Source organism: Takifugu flavidus, chromosome 16 (genome assembly GCF_003711565.1).
Source record: "Takifugu flavidus isolate HTHZ2018 chromosome 16, ASM371156v2, whole genome shotgun sequence".
NCBI lineage: Eukaryota > Metazoa > Chordata > Actinopteri > Tetraodontiformes > Tetraodontidae > Takifugu > Takifugu flavidus.
This window is the reverse complement of record NC_079535.1, coordinates 12243338-12265338: the sequence shown is the minus strand read 5'-3', so window position 1 is coordinate 12265338 and position 22001 is coordinate 12243338. Positions and strand designations below refer to the sequence as shown.

General features: G+C 49.7%; 1 protein-coding gene across 8 annotated transcripts in view; it reads left to right on the top strand.

Annotated features, from left to right (window-relative positions):
* Nucleotides 1–22001, top strand: part of LOC130513200 (neuronal PAS domain-containing protein 3) — a 94028-nt gene that overhangs the window by 65790 nt on the left and 6237 nt on the right. For all 8 annotated transcript variants that reach the window (XR_008946645.1, XM_057011874.1, XM_057011872.1 and 5 more), the window contains 6 exons: nt 8869–9049; nt 15396–15514; nt 16470–16663; nt 18050–18156; nt 21453–21600; nt 21718–21833. Coding sequence is in view for 7 of the 8 variants with exons in the window: in XM_057011874.1 (XP_056867854.1) it covers nt 8869–9049; nt 15396–15514; nt 16470–16663; nt 18050–18156; nt 21453–21600; nt 21718–21833 (865 nt within the window). In the remaining variant the exon portion in view is untranslated. The remainder of the gene's footprint in view (nt 1–8868; nt 9050–15395; nt 15515–16469; nt 16664–18049; nt 18157–21452; nt 21601–21717; nt 21834–22001) is intronic.

The following is a 22001-nucleotide window of genomic DNA, read 5'->3' as shown; positions in this document are numbered from 1 at the left end:
ACTCCGCCCCTGTTTTATTAAATGGCTCCAGTCTGGTTGGTGAACCAACCACTTTCTGTTTATCATGTCAACCCTCCTATATGAGGTTTCCTCCACCTCACACTTCCTCTCTCTACCTTGCTCTTCCTCTCTCTCTCTCCCTCTCTCTCTCCCTCTCTACCTCTCTTTACCTTCCTCTCTCTCTCCCTCTCTTCCCCTCTCTCCCTCTCTCTCTCCCTCTCTACCTCTCTCTCTCTCTCTCTCCCTCTCTCTCTCCCTCTCTACCTTGCTCTCCCTCTCTCTCTCCCTCTCTCCCTCTCTCATCCTCTGTCATTGTTGTTGAAATGGGAGGTCGACCATTTGCATGAGGTCAAAGAGGGGCATTCTGGGAGATGGAGGAGACAGGATGAGGAGGATGATGAGGAGGGGTGGACAGGAGGAAGGTCACAGTTAATTGAGCACCCTGGTGAACCCTCTCTGTCAGACACACACACACACACACACACACACACACACACAACACACACACACACACACACAAAGAGGATTCATTCATATTTGATATCTATGACTCTGGAGCTGCTCTGTAATTCTGATAATATAATGTGTATAATATGTTTAATAGACTGTGTGTGTGTGTGTGGGGGGGGGGTTGCGTAAGGATTGGGTCTAATACCTGTGTCTACCTGAAGCCCCGATCAGACCGGGGCTGTGATGGGTTTGCGAATTATTTTATCGTAACTTTTTGGTCCATTTGAGCTGAAGGACAAATGGAATATCTCACGCGTTGGAATGTTGGGATGTGTCGTAGGGAAGCAGACGACTGTCCGTCGGCATAAATGAGGAACCCCGACTGTGTCGGGAACGAGTTGCCTACACAGAACCGTAGAACCATAATGAGGGCTTCGGTTTGGAAACTGGGACCAGGTGTTCCATCCCAGTGCTTCGGAATTCTGTGTAATTCCAGGATAAGAACAAGAGCGGGGTTGTGATTATCACCTCACGTCAACTTGTGTTCTTCAACATTTAAGCAGCCGTAAAGATTTTAATTTAATCTCACAAATCGTTAGCGTTTCGCTGAGGAAGAGGAGGGAGATTCGGAGGAAGAGGAGGAAAATTAGGAGGGAGATTCGGATGAAGAGGAGGAAGATTCGGAGGAAGAGGAGGGAGATTAGGAGGGAAGGGAACATGGAGGGAGAGCGACCTCAGTGGGATGAAGGACAGATACAATATTCATCCAGGAAATGATAATTAAGATCATTAAATGCAAATAAACACATCAGCTGTTGGTCATTTTTATTGATCCGCTGGGATTGATTGACACTTGGCATTCAGACCCCCCCGCTCATCGATCGGGGAACGTATCGATCCGCCGGTGAGTCCGCACAGTGAAATTGACCTCCGAGGAATCTGAGTAAAGTTCCCCTGTTTGTTTATTCAAGGTTTTTCCAAGACATTCAAGGTCCTGTCAGGGTCATTGGAGGTGCTCCAGGTTTTCCAGGTGTCCAGTAAGGACGTCCTGTCTTCGGTCCTGGAGGACGTCCTCCTGGTCCAGCAGCTCGTTGGGGTCCTCAGATCAAACCTCGGGGAAATATCAAATTTAACAGGCACGTAGTTTCCACCTCCTGACTGATATCCTGACTATTATGGGCTGTTTATTTACACCGGGTTTACAAATGAGCCCTAATTACTGACTCTTAACAATGTGGTCGGCTGAGTGACGAGCGACGGAGCTCTGGCAGAGATATCGGGGGGGGGGGTGGCTCCGAGGGTTTTTGTAAATGTCAAGAGCCTCCAGTTGATGGCTTCATCAATCCTTTATCCCCCCAAAACACCTGCAGCGGGAGGACGAGGAGAGGCGGTGAGCAGGGATGGATTAGCAGCTTTATGAGGACGCTGCATTATGAGGCTAATCTGTGCTCACCTGGCCCCCTGCTGGCTGGTTGCTACACATGCTACGACTCCACCGTCAGTCGGGGTTTATTCCTGAACAACTGGAGCCGTAAATGTGTGTTTAGGCATCGTCTGATTAAAATCACACATCCATATGAGGACTCGCAACCGGATCAGGACTCATTGGGACCCTGGCTGTTCGACTGATGGCTTCTTTTCTTTTTCCTGATTCCCTCATTACACATCCATTTATTTTCTCCCATCTCTGCCGCTCTCCTGTCATTCCTCCCTCCTCCTCCGCTCTCATCTCCCGCTCATCCCTCTTGGTGTAATGCTGGATAAAGACATTGGGATCACATATGGCCGAGTGGTAATGGCGGCGCGCCACTTAAATCCGCTCATTTAAGTGCAAATCGGTGTCATTCTGGAGCCGCCGAGCAGATGCTAGGCCATGTCAGCATAACTCGATGTGACCACCGCTGCCTCTGCGCGCGTGTGTGTGTGTGTGTGTGTGTGTGTGTGTGTGTGTGTGTGTGTGTGTGTGGTGTGTGTGTGTGTGTGTGTGTGTGTGGATGAAAGTGGCTGATTCTTAAATGTGGAGAACAAATGAATTGATAGGTGATTATAGTGAGGGATTTGAGCACATGGTTTTGTTTTAAAGCTGTATTATGTTTGTGTGTGTGTGTGTGTGTGTGTGTGTGTGTGTGTGTGTGTGTGTGTCAGCTGTGTTGAAGCTGATTTTTGAGATGGTTACAGATCCACAGAGGACGAAGCAGTCAGCTCTTTTCAATTCTCCTGCTTTTGTACGATTGTTTCCAGCAGCACAGGTGAGAGTTTCGGTTGCACCTGTGACCTTTGACCTCCGTGCGGCTGCTGTTTACCCACCCGTCTGCTGCCCGATGAGCTTCAAACGTCTGTCAACGACTGTGTTTCAGGTGATAAAGGCTCATTCAGAGTCAGAGCACGGGTCAGGTCTGAATCATAAATGTCATTACGGTTCACTTCTATCTATAATGACTCCCCCATCAGAGATTAGCCCAACGTGCGGCCCCGGCGTTTTGGCGGCGGTCGCTCGTTATTAGCAGTGCGATAACGGCGTTTAATTGTAAAAGTTATTTAGCTGCTGCGGCTGCGTCTCGAACAGCAGATAAATGCTTAATGGAAGACGGTGGTTCACCTTGGTCTCAGAAAACACCCCGAGTGTCACGTCTGTGCTGGTGGTGCACGTCTGCAGCCGCCTACATTTCCCAGAATCCCTCTCAGCGGGGAAAATAAGAAACCTTTGCATTTCACAGGAGGCTCACAGGGGAACAAATAATAGATCCGAAGAAATAAAACAAAAGTAAAAGAAATTAAGGAAAACTGAACCAAAATCTTGAGAGTTTGTTAGAAGGAATATTAAAAAACTCTCCGATTCGATGTTTTCATCCACCTCAAAAGGCATTTGTCACCTGTGGAACCAGGGGAGCCGAGTCTGAGGGGTCAGAAGTGGCTGGAATTCCACCTCCGTCATCTTCAAACCAAACCGTTTTCCTCATATCTCATATTTCCTCACTACTGTTGTTATTACTGCTGTTATTACTGCTGTTACTGCTGTTATTACTGCTGTTACTGCTGTTACTGTTCCTGAGTAGAGGTAATTACAGGTGTAGAAGTGTTGCTTATTCCTGACTCAGGTTTCTCCTTTTCCCCTTAAAATGGCCTTTTAGGGTTTTCCTGACCTGGTTGGGGCGTCTAAGGACAGAGGGTGTCACACCTGTACGGGGTCAGGTAGCAAAGGGGCGGGGCCATCCATGTATTTGATGGATTTTCTCCTTTTTGAATCTGTAGATCAGCTTTCTAATACGCAGGTGGAACAAATAGTTTTTCCTCTTAATTTCATTTTTTTCCCCACTATTTTCATTCACATGGTCAAAATAAAGCAAAATACAGGCGAACAAACACCAGCAGGTGAACACACAGATTTGTGTCCGCAGAACACATCACCTGGCTTGTCGGCGTGTGTGTGTGTGTGCGTGCGTGTGTGTGCAGATCAATAGTTTTCAGTGAAACACATGAGCGGAGCGGCGGTGGGGAGCAGCTCATGTTTTTCAATGTTCTCTGTTTCAGCACAAGTTCAAGTTCAGAAGGAAACTTGATTAGTTTCTTGTTTTGATAGGAAAGCCCAAACTTTTCAAACGGTCCCTGAACGCATCGCGGTGGATGACGGGACAGGTGATCTGGCGTTCCCACGATTGAGGGCGGCAGGTCCTCCGTACAGCACCTGTCCCAGCATGCACGCCACTTCCTGTTAGCGACCTCATCAGCACCTCCATCATTGCCAGTTTTATCCATTGAATAACCGTGTTTCCTTTATTCCCGCATCCTCTTCGGCTGCTTCTAACTTCCTGTTACGCCTCCGTCCGTCCTCTCGTGTACCCGCAGTTGTTAATATTCCAGTCTGGAGTTTACTCCTTCAAAATGTTGCATTTAAATGGCTCCGGTCTGTAGTTTTGTAATTGATCTTTTTAAATGTTTCTTTATGCACATCAACAGTTTGTGAATCTCTTTATTTGACAAATCTTGATAAATAGTTCAATTCAAATGCAGATTATTGTTGACTCCACCCTTTACTGCCAAATTAAATATGTTTGTATGACCCCGTTAAAATCACTACTACAGATACCAAGCTCAGTGTTTCTGAGACACGCTCAGGTGCATTATGGGATATGTAGGATGTTTAAACGGGCCATTATTGACTCATAAAACTGACTCACTCTTAGATTCATTAAAGATGTTTGAGGCACAACATAAATATGGAGTTCACCTCTGCTAATAAACACAAGTCTGCATGTTCTGGTTTCAATTATGCACCCCACACACACACACACACACTCGCTCACTCTGTGTCAGTAATAACCTCTCAGAGCCTCAATCCAGAAGAAATCAGCTGGAATGTGAAATTGAAAACAAACAGTCATTTCAGATAGCGGCGTTCCTCCGTCAGCGGCGCCTCGCTCTCTGTTTGAAGCCCCAGATTGTCCTCAGATTAGACTCAGATATCCAGTGCGGCTCATGTTCCCTAAATCCTGATCTAATAGACAACTCGTACATCATCGCGCAGTCCAAAACGCAGCCGCCTGTTTTTCAGACGCCGAGGGGGCGCCGGCTCCCCGCCGCCGCCGCCACTCCAGATCGTTCCGCTGTGGACTTTCACCCCAAATTCATAGTTTACCTGAGAGTCTGGATTTTGAGGAAGATCTTAGTTTTTCTGAAGTAGAAAACAGAGGAAGTCAAGTTTGAAAGGGTGAGAGTGAAGGAAGAGAGAGAGACAATGAGAGGGAGAGAGAGAGGAGCAGTTTGTTTTTCTTGTCAAGGTCACAGCAACTGAATGTGGAGATCCTGAGGGAACACCACCGTGTGTGTGTGTGTGTGTGTTGTGTGTGGTGTGTGTGTGTGTGTGTGTGCTTTAAAGCCTTGTTGGGGCCACAACGGGCTACTGCAGTGATGCATTTCAATCGCAGCGCTGTTAATTGCCCTACACACACACACACACACACCACAACACGCGCGCTGTGTCAACATGTGTGCAGCATAAAAAACACAGCCTATGTAAAATTAGACAAATAACACACACACGCTCAGGCTGAGTGGGAGTGTTGTCAGTCTGGTGCTTTTAATCTGCTCCTCTGATGTTAAATTAATATCGATTCCTCTGAGCTCTGTTACATCTTGTTTTCTTCTGTCTGCTCGTCGCTCCTCTCGTCTCTCTTTGTTCCGGATCCTCCCGAGCGACCTTGGATTCATCAGAATCATCGGGACATAAGTAGTGACCGTGATGAGGAGAATCGTTTCTTTTTGCCGGGGCGGCGGCGTGCTGGGAGCGAGGAGCTGAGGGCTTCAGGTTGGGTCCAGATGTTCAGTGAGAGCAACAATAAAGATCATTTATCTCCTCTGGCCTCCGCTCATGCCAGCGTCTCCAGACGCTCTCGGTGAGGCCGCCGCACGCCGTCCACGCTGGGAGGAACGCGTTCTGAACCCGTGTTCCGTTGGCGCGACGTGGCCTCAGAACCAGAGACCAGAGTGACCTCCGGCCTCCAAATTAAACAAATTCATACATGAAATCAAAGGTTTGGGGGGGATTAAAACAGAAAAGAGGTTGAAAAAGTGTTGAACCCCCCCCCCCACACACACACACACACACACACCTGATACTGGATTACTCATTAACACGCCGAACAAATGAAATGTTTTCAATAACTGCAACGTGCAGCCGAGGATGTATTAGCATGAGAAACAAGATAAAAGGAGCGCCGCTATTGTGTCTTTATCGCTGTCCCATAATGCACTGGGGGACGGGGATTGGCCCTCTTGTTTGGGCGTTGGACGCTCGGCTTATCAGTGTCGGGGGTCCTTGTTCTAAATGTTCAAAGACGGCCATTGTTGTGAGATTTGGCGTGAGAACAGAAGAGGGATTTTCAGGTTCCGAGAACGCCGAGTGGATCCGGGAGAAAGAAGACGGCTGCGGCGTTAGCATGTTAGCTTTACGCTCTCCGATCAGTGACCGTTCATGCTGTGAGCATGTCCAGCACCACCTGCTAGCAGGAGCTTCAAATTAGCAGCTAATGCTGCTCCTCCTTTTGTCATCACTTGTTCGTGTTTGTCGTATAATTTAGCAAGTTGCAACTAAAGAATTCAAGTATGGAAGCGTCAGTCTGATGCAGGGGCGGGGCTTAACATTCACCGGTGCCGCCTGCCACCAGAGGGCGCAATAACACCTCATTTTTAGGGAGTCAATAACAGCAAATGTCCATTTCTCTCTCTCTCCCCCCCCAAGTGAAGCGGTGTGATTGCTTTTCACAGGTTTGTGTTTTGTTTTACCTAATAAATCACCATCTATCAGGGTCTGTCTGAAACACCACTCGCGCACACACACACCACCACACACACACACACACACACACACACGGTGGCAAACAGTTCATAATGGACCGTTCATTTGTCATCCTCTGAGCCGTTGACAAGGAAAATGCGCTGGTATGAGTTTGTGTGTGGTGTGTATGTGTGTGCGTGCGTGTGTGTGTGTGTGTTCATGCACTTCTTTTGAGATTCGCTCACATTAATCTGAGTGATAACGCAGTCACGCTGGCAGTTGGCGCACACAAACAGGCTACAAGCTAACATGCTAATGTTGGCTCCTCGACGCTTCCATTTATTTTGTGGTGGATTTTCCCTCGTTTTGTTTGAGGGAGTCGATTTAAAAACGGCAGTTTTAAGAGCTTTTGCGTTGTGTTGTGTTTTAGATTGTGAGTCTGAACAGTAAACGCAGTTTGATCTGAAGAACTAGAGTTTGGTTTGTGTGTGAGAGCTTCTGTGGCAGCCGTGTGCGTGTGTGTGTGTGTGTGTGTGTGGTGTGTGTGTGTGTGTGTGTGTGTGTGTGTGAAGAGTGTTTGCCGACGGATCGGGGCTGATCTGTGACGTTGCCTTTGAGTTCAGTTTGTGCTGTTTGTGAGGATGATGATGATGATGATGATGATTGCCGTCAAGCCTCTGGTTCATCATTTAAAGAGGAAATGAAGTGAGATGCTTTCCGCTCGTGTCCGTCATTTCTCCTCGCCGCCCGAGCGGCGGCCGACGCCGCGTGAGTCATTAACAGCAGAGTAATTATGAACTATCAAACTTGGAATATTACCTCACTTAGCTAATGTTTAATGCTCTAATTAATTCTCAACCCCGCGAGCCAACATCAATTTATTTGATTAGTACTTTGCAAAGTCAAACTGAGGTTTTTTTTTGACTGTTTTCAAATATGTTTGCGCGCGTGTGTGTAAAAATCTTTCTTTTTAATTAAAATATGATTCAAATAGCAAAACTCTGATTAAATGTTTCACTTTTCTTAAGTTGTGTTATCAATTAAACTGGATATTAGTGTGTTTTTTTGTGCCGACAGATCAGTTGATGCTGCTTACACACACACACACACACACACACACACCACACACACACACTCACACCCTGAACACGGAGCCACAGATTCTTGTCATAATTATTCTTGTGCTTATAACACGAACAGGGCAGTTATAACATGTAGACAGACATGTTTGTCTCTTTTAAACGGTAACGTGGGCAAACGTGGACTTTATCCTGCTGCGGGATGGTTCTGGCACCACGGCGCCGCTGCCACCGCGTGAAGGTTTAATTCCATCTCTGCCCCCCCCCCCCCCCCAGCATCATGTAAAATAGTTGTGTCGAGTTTTCATTGATTAAAATGTGCGTGTTATTTCATGGAGAACAATGTAAATCCAATTAGCACTGTAACGTGTAAACATGAACACTAACTCCCATGGTGCACCTGTGTGTGTGTGTGTTGTGTGTGTGTGTGTGTGTGTGTGTGTGTGTGTGTGTGTGTGTGTGTGATCAGTCTCATTTCTTAATCATCACTTTCTGCTCCAGATGAGACTTTATGAGGGGACCAAATTGCCTTAAAGGGATTTCTTATTAAAGGGATTACATGGGTGTAATCCCTTTAGTCCCAGCAGACCCCAAAAACTTACACACACACACACACACACTCAGCAGATGCATAACCTTAACAATGAAAAGATATTTTCTTTTACACAACCTCTGTCGATGATTGTGTTTGTGGATTTACATGTTTGGTTTTGGTGTGTGTGTGTGTGCGCGCGTGTGCGTGTGTGTGTGTGTGTGTGTGTGTGTGTGTGTGTAATGCTGCGATATTTCAGCGGCGCTCCCTCGTCTCACCCCCAATTAGGGAAGACAAATCCGCTTCAGTCTCCACTAATGAGAGTCTTTAAGGTGAAGGGATTCTGTGTTTATTAATAAAAAGATTTACTCCACATGAGGAAGAGGAGAAGAGCTGTGAACGGATGACGACTTGGGCTGTGGTCCAAGTTAACCCGCCCTCACCTGTCCAGGTGACCTGACCTGGACGGGTGAGGTCAGCGGCCCCCCCCGACGCTGCTCCATCCGTCCTAATCTGATGTTTGTGGTGTGCAGGTGGAGCTGACAGGCAGCGGCGTCTTCGACTACATCCACCCGGGCGACCACGTGGAGATGGCGGAGCAGCTGGGGATGAAGCTGCCCCCAGGCCGGGGGATGTCTCTGTCCCAGGGGGCCGTCAACGAGGACGGGGCGTCCTCGGCGTCCTCGTCGTCGCACTCCGAGACACCCGAGCCAGGTAACGGAAGAGCGGCGTTTTGTTTCAGACCTTTATTCTGAAAAGACTCCGTCGGACCTTCTGAGGCCCCTTCAGGTTCTTCACGGTGGTGCTTTCAGGTGCCGTCCCCTTCGTTCCTGCATGTTCAGAACTTCCACGTCGCTCTGCTCCCCTCTCTCTCTCTCTCTCTCTCTCCTCTCTCTCTCTCTCTCTCTCTCTCTCTCTCCTCTCTCTCTCTCTCTCTCTCTCTCTCTCTCTCATGCTGAAGATAATTTAAGTATTAACGGAAAATCCATTTATAAATTAAACAAAATGACTTGATATCCATCGAGTCCCTCAGTTCATCAGTCTGTTCAAACAAGGAGGAGAAGATTGGCTCCGCCGCAGTCAGGGTCTTCAGAGACGCCACGGTAATTAGATCTGCCGCAGATTTATACGGGGCTGATCGCTGCTGCTGGTGTGTGTGTGTGTGTGTGTGTGGGGGGGGGGTGTTGGGAGTTCCTCCTTTTTGTCCCTTTCTCTGACTTTAACTGAAGATGAGAGGACAGACGCTACCCGTGGTCGTCCACGTCAGTTTGTCCAGCGTCTGAAGGATGGACGGGCGAGTCGCCCCGAGGTGAGAGAGAAATAAAGATGTGAGGAATAGGAAATAAGGGAGCGCGGCGGCTCGGTGCGGACGCCTTCGACATTCATAAAGTTAATTTGAGGAGGGGCGAGGACAAAGGTGTTTGTCCTCCCGTGTTAATTTGTCTGGAGAGACTGATGGGAGGAAGGAGGAAGAGCAGCGGGGGATGTAGGGACGTGTTTGAATGTGCTCGAGCGCTTAGCAATGTTAATTTGTCCAAAGAAACGGGGAGAGAAGGGAGGTCTGAGCCGGGCAGAGAGGATTAAGATTCATGTATGTGTTCTTTAATGTTAATTTGTCTGGAGAACAGATGAGGAGCAGCCAGGAGGAGGCCCGCCATGAATTTGGATGAGTGTTTCCCAGGAGGAGGGGTCTGAACATTGTCCGGGAGAGAGCGAGCGAGCGAGCGAGCGGCGCCGCCAGAGGTTCCTCCGGGACGCCGGAGAGCCGCTGTGATCTCCTCTGGTGTTTCGGGCCGGAGGCAGCTCTGCTCCTCTCCCGGGTCCGCTCACAACAATCACATTTACCAGCCTGGGAGGACGTTCTTTCACTAATGGATTTCTGCCTTCCTCCTCCCCCTCCTCTTCCTCCCCCTCTTTTATCTTCTGATTGATCCCGCCGCTGCTCTCTTCATCTTTTTCGCGGTGGTGTTACTGGAGGCTGTGGCCATAACTGGTTCCAGGTAGTTCCTCCCGTGGTTCTAACGTCCCCGCCAGCGTCGGTAACCCTGCTGGATAGACTCCGCCCATCCGGGACTCCGCCCTTCGGTGACCCCGCCCACCAGGGACAGGTTAAAGCAAAGTTAGACGACACGTTCTCCAGACGTTCCGTCCTCTTACCTCAGACTGTTCACCTTGTGTTTTTAATCGCCACGGCGCCCATAAAGGCGTTAAAACAGGAAATGACCCTGGGGGGCTTCATCCCCCCCCCCCCCCCAACAGACACAAATCATCGTTTGTCTGAAACGAGGCAGAAAGACGCTCCGGCGAAGTGAGGGTGACCACTGACGAGGATGTCATTAACAGGACGCCAGAGACGTCGGCGCTCCTCCAAAGATCAAAGTGGACGTGGATTCTCGCCAACATTCGTGTTTGTGCAGCTTTGACCTTTGACCTTTGATCTCCGACAGCAGTCAGCGACCCCTGTTGTGGTCCCGCAGCCACGGGGTCACACGTTCTGGTCTCTGAGAGCTTCTGTTGCGTCACCGGCGTCGGGTGTTTAACATAAAGACGTTTGTGTTTCACCCCCGCTGCCTTTTTCTGTCCTTTCATTTTCCCTTTTACAGGTGCTTTTGAAAGCTGATTCTTCTAAATCTCCTTACAAAGTTGCACTTAATTGAATATTTATTGTAATTTTCTTTTATCGGGGAAATATTGTTGAGAAAGCAGCCGAGTCCTGCAGCTCATAACAATGATTCTGCCCTGCAGGAAAACACCATAAGTTCTCCATTATTAGCTCCTCGCACTCTAATTGTCCACGGCGTCCCCTTATTCCAACATCATAAGTCTTTGATTATTGTTGCTAATTGCACTATTAGCACAGTGGAGGGGAATAATTTGTCATAATCGCTCACATTCATCATAATTATGCAAGTTTACAGTCACCTACGCTTAATGTCATTTAGAGCAGCTGCCCAAGGACACTGTGCATGTGTGTGTGTGTGTGTGTGTGTGTGTGTGTGTGTGTGTGTGTGTGTGTGTGAAAGAGAGATTTTTCTTTTAAATGAAATTTGCTTATAAAAAAGTTTCCTAAAGTTTCTAGTGCTGGAGGAACTCCATTTCCCACAATCCTCCATGGTAGTTCAGCCTCTGGAATGACAGTGAATAACGTGACATTCATACATGGTGATCAAAGCGATCTCTCGTCTTTAATGTGACGTCGGCTATCAAGCGTGTTTTTGGGTGGGGGGGGGGTCACAGAAGCTGTGGTCGCTATGGTGATTATCATTTCCTTAATTTAGGTCAGAAGCTGTTGCTACAGCATCCCGGTGATCACCTGCACACCGTCCCTTTACAGCTCTCTGATCAGGCACCTCGTGTGTGTGTGTGTGTGCGTGTGTGCGTGTGTGTGTGTGTGGTGTGTGTGTGTGTGTGTGAGAGAGAGACAGGAGGAGAAAGAGGCTGAAGAGTTCTTCAAGACTTTGAAGTTTAGGGAGCGTTCACGTTAGCATGTGTGCTAATGATCTGAAGTTCGCCATCGAGGCTCCAGAGGCGATGACGTCATTTCCTGTTTGATATTGTTCATGTGATCAGACAGGAAGTTTGTACTGATCAGAAGTCTCCCTCGGATTGTGTTTGCTAATTGGTTCAGTCGCTCCATCTGCTCGTGGGCACACCGCCGCCACCTGCTGTCGCTCCCCTCTTTCTTTTTCCGCCTTTCTTGTCGGGATTCTTTTATCTGTCATCCAGCCGAACCTGAGTAGGGAGGAAGTAACAGGACAGATGGGAAGAAGGAGGCGGGGTTAATGTCTGACAGGAGGAAGACGGGAGATGAAGGAGAGACAGAGACAAAGACCGGATACAGGTGTTTGAAATTGGGGGAGGAAAAGAGGTGTTTTCTCTTTCCTCCTCTCTCCTCCTCCTCCCTCCTCCTCTCCTCCTCTTTCCTCTCTCTCCTCTCTCCTCCTCTCTCCTCTCTCCTCCTCTCTCCTCCTCCTCTCTTTCCTCTCTCTCCTCCTCTCTTTCCTCTCTCTCCTCCTCTCTCTCCTCCTCCTTTCCTCTCTCTCCCCTCTCTTTCCTCTCTCTCCCCTCTCTCCTCCTCTCTTTCCCTCTCTCCTCCTCTCTCTCCTCTCCTCCTTCTCCTCCTCCCTCCTCCTCTCTTTCCTCCTCTCTTTCCTCTCTCTTCCCGCCTCTCTTTCCTCCTCTCCTCCTCTCTTCTCCTCCTCTCTTTCCTCTCTCTTCTCCTCCTCTTCTCCTCTCTTTCCTCTCTCTTCTCTCTCCTCCTCCTCTCTTCCTCTCTCTCTCCTCTCTCCTCCTCTCTCTTCCCTCCCTCTTCCTCTCTCCTCCTCTCTCCTCCTCTCTCCTCCTCTCCTCCTCCTCTCTCCCTCCTCTCTTTCCTCCTCTCTCCTCCTCTCTTTCCCTCTCTCCTCCTCTCTCCTCCTCTCTCTCCTCCTCTCCTCTCCTCTCTCCTCCTCTCTTCCCTCCTCTCTCTCCTCCTCCTCTCCTCTCTCTCCTCCTCTCTCCTCCTCTCTCTCTTCCCTCCTCTCTCTCCTCTCTCCTCCTCTCTTCCCTCCTCTCTCTCCTCTCCTCTCTCCTCCTCTCTCTCCTCCTCTCTTTCCTCCTCTCTTTCCTCTCTCTTCTCCTCTCTTTCCTCTCTCGCCTCCTCTCTTTCCGTCCTCTCTTTCCTCTCTCTTCTCCTCTCTTCCTCTCTTCTCTCCTCTCTTCTCTTCCTCCTCTCTCCTCCTCGCTTCCCTCCTCTCTCGTCCTCTCTCCTCCTCTCTCTCCTCCTCTCTTCCCGGCTCCGTCTCTCTCCTCCTCTCTCCTCCTCTCTTCCCTCCTCTCTCTCCTCCTCTCTCTCCTCCTCTCTCTCCCTCTCCCCCCCCCCCGTCCTTTCTCCTCTCTCACTATTCTCCAGAACTTTTCACATTGTCCTCCTTCATGTCTGCTTAATCCTCCTCCTCCTCTTCCTCCTCCTCCAGTAAACTGAAAAATTATCAGTCTCTTCTTCTCCTGACACAGTTTGTCAAACCTGTCTGATAGGAAACACATTCTCCCCCCCCCTCCCCCCCCCCCCCCAACCTGATGGTAGCAATTCAATTATGGGTGAGGAGGCGATAGCAGGGGGAGCGGCTGGAATATGACAGGACAGTTACAAAGTGTTTACACAATTAAAGTTCCCCGACAGGAGTGTGTGTGAGTGTGTGTCTGTGCGTGAGTGTGAGTAAACCGCTGCACATTTGTCATTTGCCTCTCATCTCGTCGTCCCACAGCCCCTGTTGCATTGTGGGTAAGGAGAGGAAGTGAAGGTAAAGAGGAAGGATGTGAGAAAACGAGGAAACAAAGGGATGGAGAAAGATGGATGCTCCGGAGAGTGGACGGGTGCGTTCTGCCCCCGGACGAAGCCCAAACCTTTGGGTTTTCGCCGCTCTGTTGTCGTGGCGACGATGGTCGCGAAGGTTGCGACGACCTTGGCGCCCGCCGCCGCCGCCATCACGCGCGTTTGCGAGGTATCGGGCGCGTCATTAGACGGGCTGACAATGATCCGCGTCCGCCGAGACGCTCGCCACACTCACGCACGTGGGGGGAAACGCTCGGCACTCTGGGTATTGTCCAAAGATCACAGGCGAAGTGGAGTTGTTCTTTTTAATTAATCATTTGTCCTTCAGACGGAAAAAGTTTCCAGGCCGTAGATAATTAGGTCCCAGAGTCGGTGGCGGCGGCGGCGGCGGCACCTGCTGCCTTTGTAGCTGCTAATCTTTGTCTTGTAGGAGCGCCGTCCCAGAAGACACTGGGGCGGCGCTCGCCCCCCCCCCCGCCTCATTTACCGCTCATTCTTCTCTCACACCTTCATTCCATCGTTCTTTTTCCTTCCTCATTCTTTCATCTGTTCTCACATCAGTTTTCTCCCTTTTCTTCTTCTCCTTCTTCCTTTTTATGTTTCTGTTTGTCTCTTCCGTCCGTGTTTCTCCTCCTCCTATTCCTCTCTGCCCCCCCCCGTCTCCTTCAAGGGCGACGTTTATATCGTAACAGATGAATTTGCATATTAATTTATTTCTTTCAATTTTTTCAGATTAGATGTTGTCAACATGCATCAACACTGATCAAACTCAAGAGTGTGTGTGTGGTGTGTGTGTGTGTGTGTGTGTGTGTGTGTGTGTGTGTTTTGTATGGTAAAGGTTGTTGTTGGTGTCGAAAAGACAAACTTTCTTTGATCATGTTTGATTCTTGATTTTCTAGATTTAATAATCCAAGTGAATCACTAAAAATCTAATTCAATTAGAATTTTCTCAACTCTACAAAATTAAGATGTTAATATTTTTAGATTTTAATTTTTTGGAGTGTAAAAAAATTTACGGAGGAATTCATAAATTGTTGGAATTCAAATGTCCTTAAAAGGGAGATTAAACCTTAAACTGGATGAAAGACAGTATTAATTAGACAAGAGTCTTTTAAAGTCACTCAGGAATTAAGTTAAAATTCTGACAACTTAGCTCAAAGCTATTGTTTTTTATTATTATTGATGTTAACCCATTTTTTTACCTTTACACTTCAAAGTGGCTCTTTTATAACGTGCAGGTGAACTAAAACCCATTTTTGACACTATTGATCTCCTGCTGTGACGATGCTAACGTTAGCCAGCCGCGGGTGCTAATCCACCTGCTTCAGGAAGTGACCCGGGGTCACGTGGGGTCACGTGACAGCTGCACCGGCGCGGTTCTGATCAGTGCGTGGCCAGATGTTTCTGTCACTTCCTGTGACAGATGGAAGGCTGACGAGCACGCCGCTGGCGTTTGACCTTTACATCCCGTCTGGCTTCACTTTTCCCCTGATTTGTTTCTTTGTGACAATTTATTCCGACGTGAGAAGATTACGCCTCTCAAACACGTGTTTAATTTGTGCGCGTGTCCTTTGTTTTTGCTCTCGTCTCATCGGCTGCTGATGTGTTTTGACGTGAGCTGATCTCAGGTGATTGACGTGTTGACAGCAGCTGCGAGCTGCCGCCTTCTCTAGGATTTGGGTGAGATTAACGTGTGTGTGTGTGTGTGTGTGTGTGTGTGTGTGTGTGTGTGTGTGTGTCTCCCAGTGGAGTCCAGCAGTCCCAGTCTCCTGGCCCCCGACAACACTCTGGAACGATCCTTCTTCATCAGGATGAAGTCGACGCTCACTAAGAGAGGAGTTCACATCAAGTCCTCGGGATACAAGGTGAGTCCAAGGTCGTCGCAGACGCCGGCGTCACTCTGAGAAGAAGAACGTGGTCATCTGAGATGATCCGCTCTGGCGTGAGTGTGTGCGGGGGGGTGTTTCTACCTGGCAGACTCAGATCTCATGCAAATCATGGAGACACACATAAATATTCATCCACACGCGTGCATGTATAACTAAACACATTTTACACACACACACACACACACACACAGATTGTAGGTGTGTTTCTGCCGGTCTGTAACAACCTTCCAGATTGTTTACAGTAACTTCCAGCGTAATGTTCCACGGTAGCTGGTGTTAGCATTAGCATTAGCATTAGCGCACACATCCTCATTAACAAAGCCTGAATTTGATGACTAAACAGTAAATCCAGAAATGCGACTGATTTTATCCTGATGATCAGACGCCAAAACATCTGTTTACGAGACGGATTTTAGTTTGTTTAAACCCACAAATTTGTATAGAAGGAAGATGTTTTTGCAGATGTCTCCTCTGTGGTTAAGATGTGGCCTCTGAAGCTTCAGGCCAGTTTAAAGACCCAGGAAATGACAGGAAAATGGAATGGATGGATGGATGGATGATGATGGATGGATGGATGGATGATGGATGGATGGATGATGGATGGATGAATGGACAGATGGATGGATGATGGATGAATGGATGGATGGATGGATGGATGGACGGACGGACGGATGGATGGATGATGGATGATGATGGATGGATGGATGATGGATGATGGATGGATGGATGATGGATGGATGAATGGACAGATGGATGGATGATGGATGAATGGATGGATGGATGGATGGATGGATGGACGGACGGACGGATGGATGGATGATGGATGATGGATGGATGGATGATGGATGGATGGATGATGGATGGATGATGGATGGATGGATGTACTTCTGGTCCATGGAAGGCGTCTGACCACACCCCTCTGCCCCCTCAGGTGATCCACGTCACGGGCCGGCTGCGTATCAGGATGGCGTTGACTCACAGCCGCTCGGTGCCCAATCAGATCATGGGGATGGTGGCGGTGGCCCACGCCCTGCCCCCGCCCACCCTCAACGAGGTCCGCATCGACTGTCAGATGTTCGTCACCAGGGTCAACATGGACCTGAAGATCGTCTACTGTGAGAACAGGTACGGGCCTGAAGCCTCGGGGCCAGCAGGACCAGCAGGACCAGTAGGGCCAGTAGGACCAGTAGGGCCAACAGGACCAGCAGGACCAGCAGGACCAGTAGGGCCAGCAGGACCAGTAGGGCCAGCAGGGCCAGTAGGACCAGTAGGGCCAGCAGGACCAGTAGGGCCAGCAGGACCAGTAGGGCCAGCAGGACCAGTAGGGCCAGCAGGGCCAGTAGGACCAGTAGGGCCAGCAGGACCAGTAGGGCCAGCAGGGCCAGCAGGACCAGTAGGGCCAGTAGGACCAGTAGGGCCAGCAGACCAGTAGGGCCAGCAGGACCAGTAGGGCCAGTAGGGCCAGCAGGACCAGTAGGGCCAGCAGGACCAGCAGGACCAGTAGGGCCAGCAGGGCCAGTAGGGCCGGCAGGACCAGTAGGGCCAGCAGGACCAGCAGGACCAGTAGGGCCAGCAGGACCAGTAGGGCCAGCAGGACCAGCAGGACCAGTAGGGCCAGCAGGGCCAGCAGGGCCAGCAGGGCCAGCAGGGCTGCACACCAGACAGGAAATAATTAGTCAGAATTCTGACTTTAGTCCAACTTGTCTTTGTAATCCTTGCGCCCCATTGGTCCGTTACTCCCCTGTGGGCGGGGCCTGAGGGTCTGCACCTTGTGATCGGCGTTCCTATTCAGGAAGTGCGTCCCGTCCCCGCTGCCGAGCGCCGGAATCCAGCGGCCGGTCCAGATAAAGCCGATAAGCATCAGGAGTTAACCGACCACACAGATTCCTATCAGAGAGAGAAAAAGCTTCATGTTTTATTCCGGGAACAGAGCAGCGGGAGGAAAGATGGCAGACAGATTGCTTTTTTTGTGGGCGGGATAAACGGGGACACAACGCGAGGCGGGCGGCGATATCGAATGCGGAGCGACAGGCGGCGAGCGCCGCTGCCATTACAGCCCCATTTTGAGGATGAGTTTCTAAGAGAATGAGAAAATGGGTGATTTTTTTCCCCTGGAGAACAGAGTGTGCTGTTATCTGGCCGCCAGACATTAGCCCCGCCCCCCCGCTGCCGTCCTCTATCACAATGATACCTGGGAAATTGATCTGTCTATCCTGTGGCGAATTTGCTCAAATTAAACCTTTTAAAGCCGACGCGTGTCGGCTGTAGACGGACGGCCTTCGCTCCGACTCGGCTTTATTATTGCCCCCCCCCCTCCGTAAATCTTTTTTAATCTCCAGGAAGAGCAGAAACTTTCCCACAATGGTGATTCCGGTAATGATGTTCTGGCGGGTCCAGGATCTGCCAGAACCTTCCGGGGCCACGGCCCAGTTGTGCTGGTTGATCTGGTGTTTTGCTCAGTGTCTCATGTTGTTGTTGTCTCTCATTGATCCCCGATTGTTGATCGATCAGGGTCAGCGATTACATGGATCTGACTCCGGCCGACGTTGTCGGGAAAAGATGCTACCAGGTCGTTCACGCCGAAGACGTGGAGGGGATCCGACAGAGCCACCTGGACCGTGAGTACATCACATGACCTCACCCCTCACTCCCATTGGACGGTCGCGGCTCAAACTCAAACCTGACGGTCGCTCACGCGATGGCAGGAAACTTTTCCGATTATCTTCTGCAGAACTTCCTCAGAACTCGACATCCAGGCTGGTAATCAGGACAGGGGGGGGGGGGTCACGCAGGACAGAGAGGTGGAGGTGTTAAACAGCAGGAAGAGAAGGAATATGGGGAGATTATTCCCGTGTGTGTGGACGGGAGGTCACGGAGGCGAGCCGGCCTCATACGCACCTCGGCTCACCTTTCCTCCTCCTCCCTTTAAATTAATTTCCTCCGGCTCTCAGAAAGTCTTCAGGGTTCCGGAGGTGCTGGTTCCTCCGGCTGTCATCGCCATCGGGCCAGAGAGGCTCTTCCTAATCTGTCCGGGAACGCCGCTGATTTCGGAGCAGCAGAGCTGCCGCTAGCGCCCATTAGGGTGTTTAAATACCCACAATCCTCCTGTGTTCAGTAGCTTCTGACCCTTGTGGGTAATTCTGTGGTGAAGGAGGCCGGTCCCGTCTGAGGTGACGACATCGGAACTGTTTCCCATTTTGAGCTCCGATCGTCATTAGCGGTTCCAAGAGTGTGAGCCGATCAGAGCTGAAGCTCTTGGATTATTCCAGAGCCGCTCCGATGGTTCTGAAGGGGAGCGGATGTCTGATGTTCAGTCCGGGCGGAGAGGAACGTCTTCACACGTCTCTCTCCCGGAATTCTTTCCGCATCCACGCTCGCTCCTCCGCGAGTGGGACGGTTAGGGAATCGATCAAGGTGTGTTTTGGAGGGAAAGCCTGTTCTCTGAACTGGGATCTAAATTTTAAAAGGCTTCTTTTTAAGTGAAGGACGGGGGCCTGATCCTCCCCTGTGAAGCCGCATCGCTCTCTAAGTCTCCATCATTACCTGCTGACACTCGGTCTTAACTGGGGTCAGATCTCAAAGTCAATCTGTCCTGGTTTCCACCGCAGAAACAGACCGGGGGGGGGCGGGGGGGGGGGGGGGGGGGGGGCACAAAGGAGGAGCTTTGAAGAGCTCAAAGGAGGAATGGAGAACTCTGTTTCTCATGGAGATACGGATGCAGGGATGGATGAGAGTCAGACTATTAACAAATGAAATGTGAAGTCACAGACGGGACTTCACCCGAGGGAGGACGTGGACCGGCTCAGTTTGGAGGTGGGAACGATGAGAGGGAGAACTTGTTCTCCTCGGAGAGGGATGAGGGGTCAGAGGAGGACACAACGGATGGACCTTAGAGGAGAGGGGAGGAAAAGAATCCAGGTGAAAAGTGGAGAGCAGGAGGGACAGGAAAGAGGGGATGACGAGAGAGAGAGAGAGCATCAAAAGTTATGGGACATAAAAGACAGACAGATGAGCACAGGAGTGAAAACTCTGGATTTAAAGCTGCAGGCGTTTTAGCAGAGCTGGTCTCTGTGGAGCAAATCTGCCTTTAATGAGCGCTCACACACACACACACACATACCTGCACATACAAACATACACGTTTATACACACACAGGTGTAAATTACAGATACACATATTAGGAGTTACATAAAGACACACACACACGGCGCATGAGCTGTTCGGAGCTCCTCTCAGAACCTCTCCAAGCTGGTCCTGATGGTCCCCATAAGCAAGACAGAACACACACACACACACACTTTGATTACTGTAGATTAGGTGAAAAGAGGAGTGAAAGTCAAACAAATCAGAAGTAAAGAAAGAGTTAAAGGAGGAGACGGTGCGACACTGACTGAAGGAGAGTTTAAAAAAGAGGTGGAGAGACTTTAAAAGGGAATAGAGCTCCTTTAATCTGGTGGTCTCTCTCCTGCAGCCTCGGGCGAGCCTGCAGCGCTCTCTCTCTCTCCTCTCTCTCTCTCTCCTCTACTCACTCACTCACTTTCTCTCTCTCTCCTCTACTCTCTCTCTCCTCTCCTCTCCTCTCTCTCTTTCATTAGTGGGTGATCGGAGAATGGGGGAGGAGAGGAGGGGCTAAAATCTCACCTGTAGTCAGACAGAACAGTTGTTTGGACTCGACTAGTGTCCAGATGTGGGGGGGGGGGATCCAGGCCAGGACCCTCCACTGGGTTTACTGGGATCTCCTCCCAGGGTGTGAGGACTTCCTGGGCGTGGCCAGAAACATGCTAAAATGATTAGCCACGCCCCCAGGAGAGGAGAACAGAACTTAAGTTTCTAACTCCAATACATTTCTGAAGTTCCTGTGATTCCCTTTCATGGTTTCACTTCAACACTGTGTGTGTGTGAGTGTGTGTGTGTGAGTGTGTGCGTGAGTGTGTGCGTGAGTGTGTGTGTGAGTGAGTGTGTGCGTGAGTGTGTGAGTGTGTGTGTGAGTGTGTGCGTACTCTATCGTACAAACAAAGCAAGGTCACATTGAAGGTGATGTGATCCTCCATCGCAGCCTTAACATGCAAACAAGTTATTTAGCTCCCTCTCTCTCTCCTCCCTCTCTCTCCTCTCTCTCTCTCCTCTCCTCTCTCTCTCTCTCCCCTCGTCTATCTCTCTATCTCTTTCTCTCTCTCTGCTATTTGGCCAGTCAATTACACCCCCTCCCCGGGGGGCGTCGTCTTAAACAATGTTCTCAGTTTCTAATAGTTTTTAATTACTGCCCTTCTTTTTGTATAAATCACTCCGTACTTTCTCCCTCTCCCGTCTCCATTGTGGAAAATCCTATTTGTGTTCCATAATTAAATGGAGGACAAGGATATGAGCGCAGCGTCCTCGTCTCCTGACTCTCTGTTTAAGCTCTCCTGATTAATGCCAACACATATTGCTCCAGATAACCATTTAGTGGTTAATTTAGCCAAAGTTATTGTCTCTGGCTGCTGTCGCAGGGGCGGAGCAAGAGGGTGGGGGGTGGGGGTCAGAGCCCGGCGAGGCCTGTCATGGTGGCACAGCACTACCTGCTGGAGGGGGCTGGTATTACAGCCGCTTCAAGCACGTGGAGGGGGATTCACCTTTAGGTGAACACCAGGACGTTCCAGTCTGGCCCAGTACAACCAGTTCATTTATCACAGTTAACTGGTTTAATTGTGTTCATCATTGTAGTTGTACATTGTTTTCACTTGCACCAACTCCCTCTCCCTCCTCACTTCCATCCTTTCTCCCTCCCTCTTTTCCTCCCTCTCCCCTCTCTCTCCCCTCTCTCTCCTCTCTTCCATTCTTTCTCCCTCCCTCTTTTCCTCCCTCTCCCCCCTCTCTCTCTCCCTCCTCTCTTCCATCCTTTCTCCCTCCCTCCTTTCCTCCACCCCCTCTCAGTGATGAACAAGGGTCAGTGCATCACTAAGTACTACAGATGGATCCAGAAGAACGGCGGCTACATCTGGATCCAGTCCAGCGCCACCATCGCCATAAATGCCAAGAACGCCAGTGAGAAGAACATCGTCTGGGTCAACTATGTCCTCAGGTCAGGCACCAGCTGACTCGGTACCATGACGACAAGCGGTCAAAGTTCAGACTTCTTGAATGTTCAAAGGTGTTGTCACCGTTTCCATGGTCACTGATAGCAAACGTTTTTTCACAGTAATCATGAATATAAAGACACGCCCATGGACATCGCTCAGCTTCCAAACCTGCCTGAGAAAACCCCCGAGTCCTCCGAATCCTCTGACTCGGAGTCCGAGTCCAAAGAAAACTCCGGTAGGACATCAATATTCCGAATTCTATTCTATTCTATTATCTTATTTTTCTCTGCGTGCTCTTGCTGTTGTTGCACTGTAAATTTCCCCGTGTGGGACAATAAAGGATCTGAATCTGAATGGACCAGGTAAAGTGATGCCTTTTAAGAACCAGCAGCAATGTGTGGGT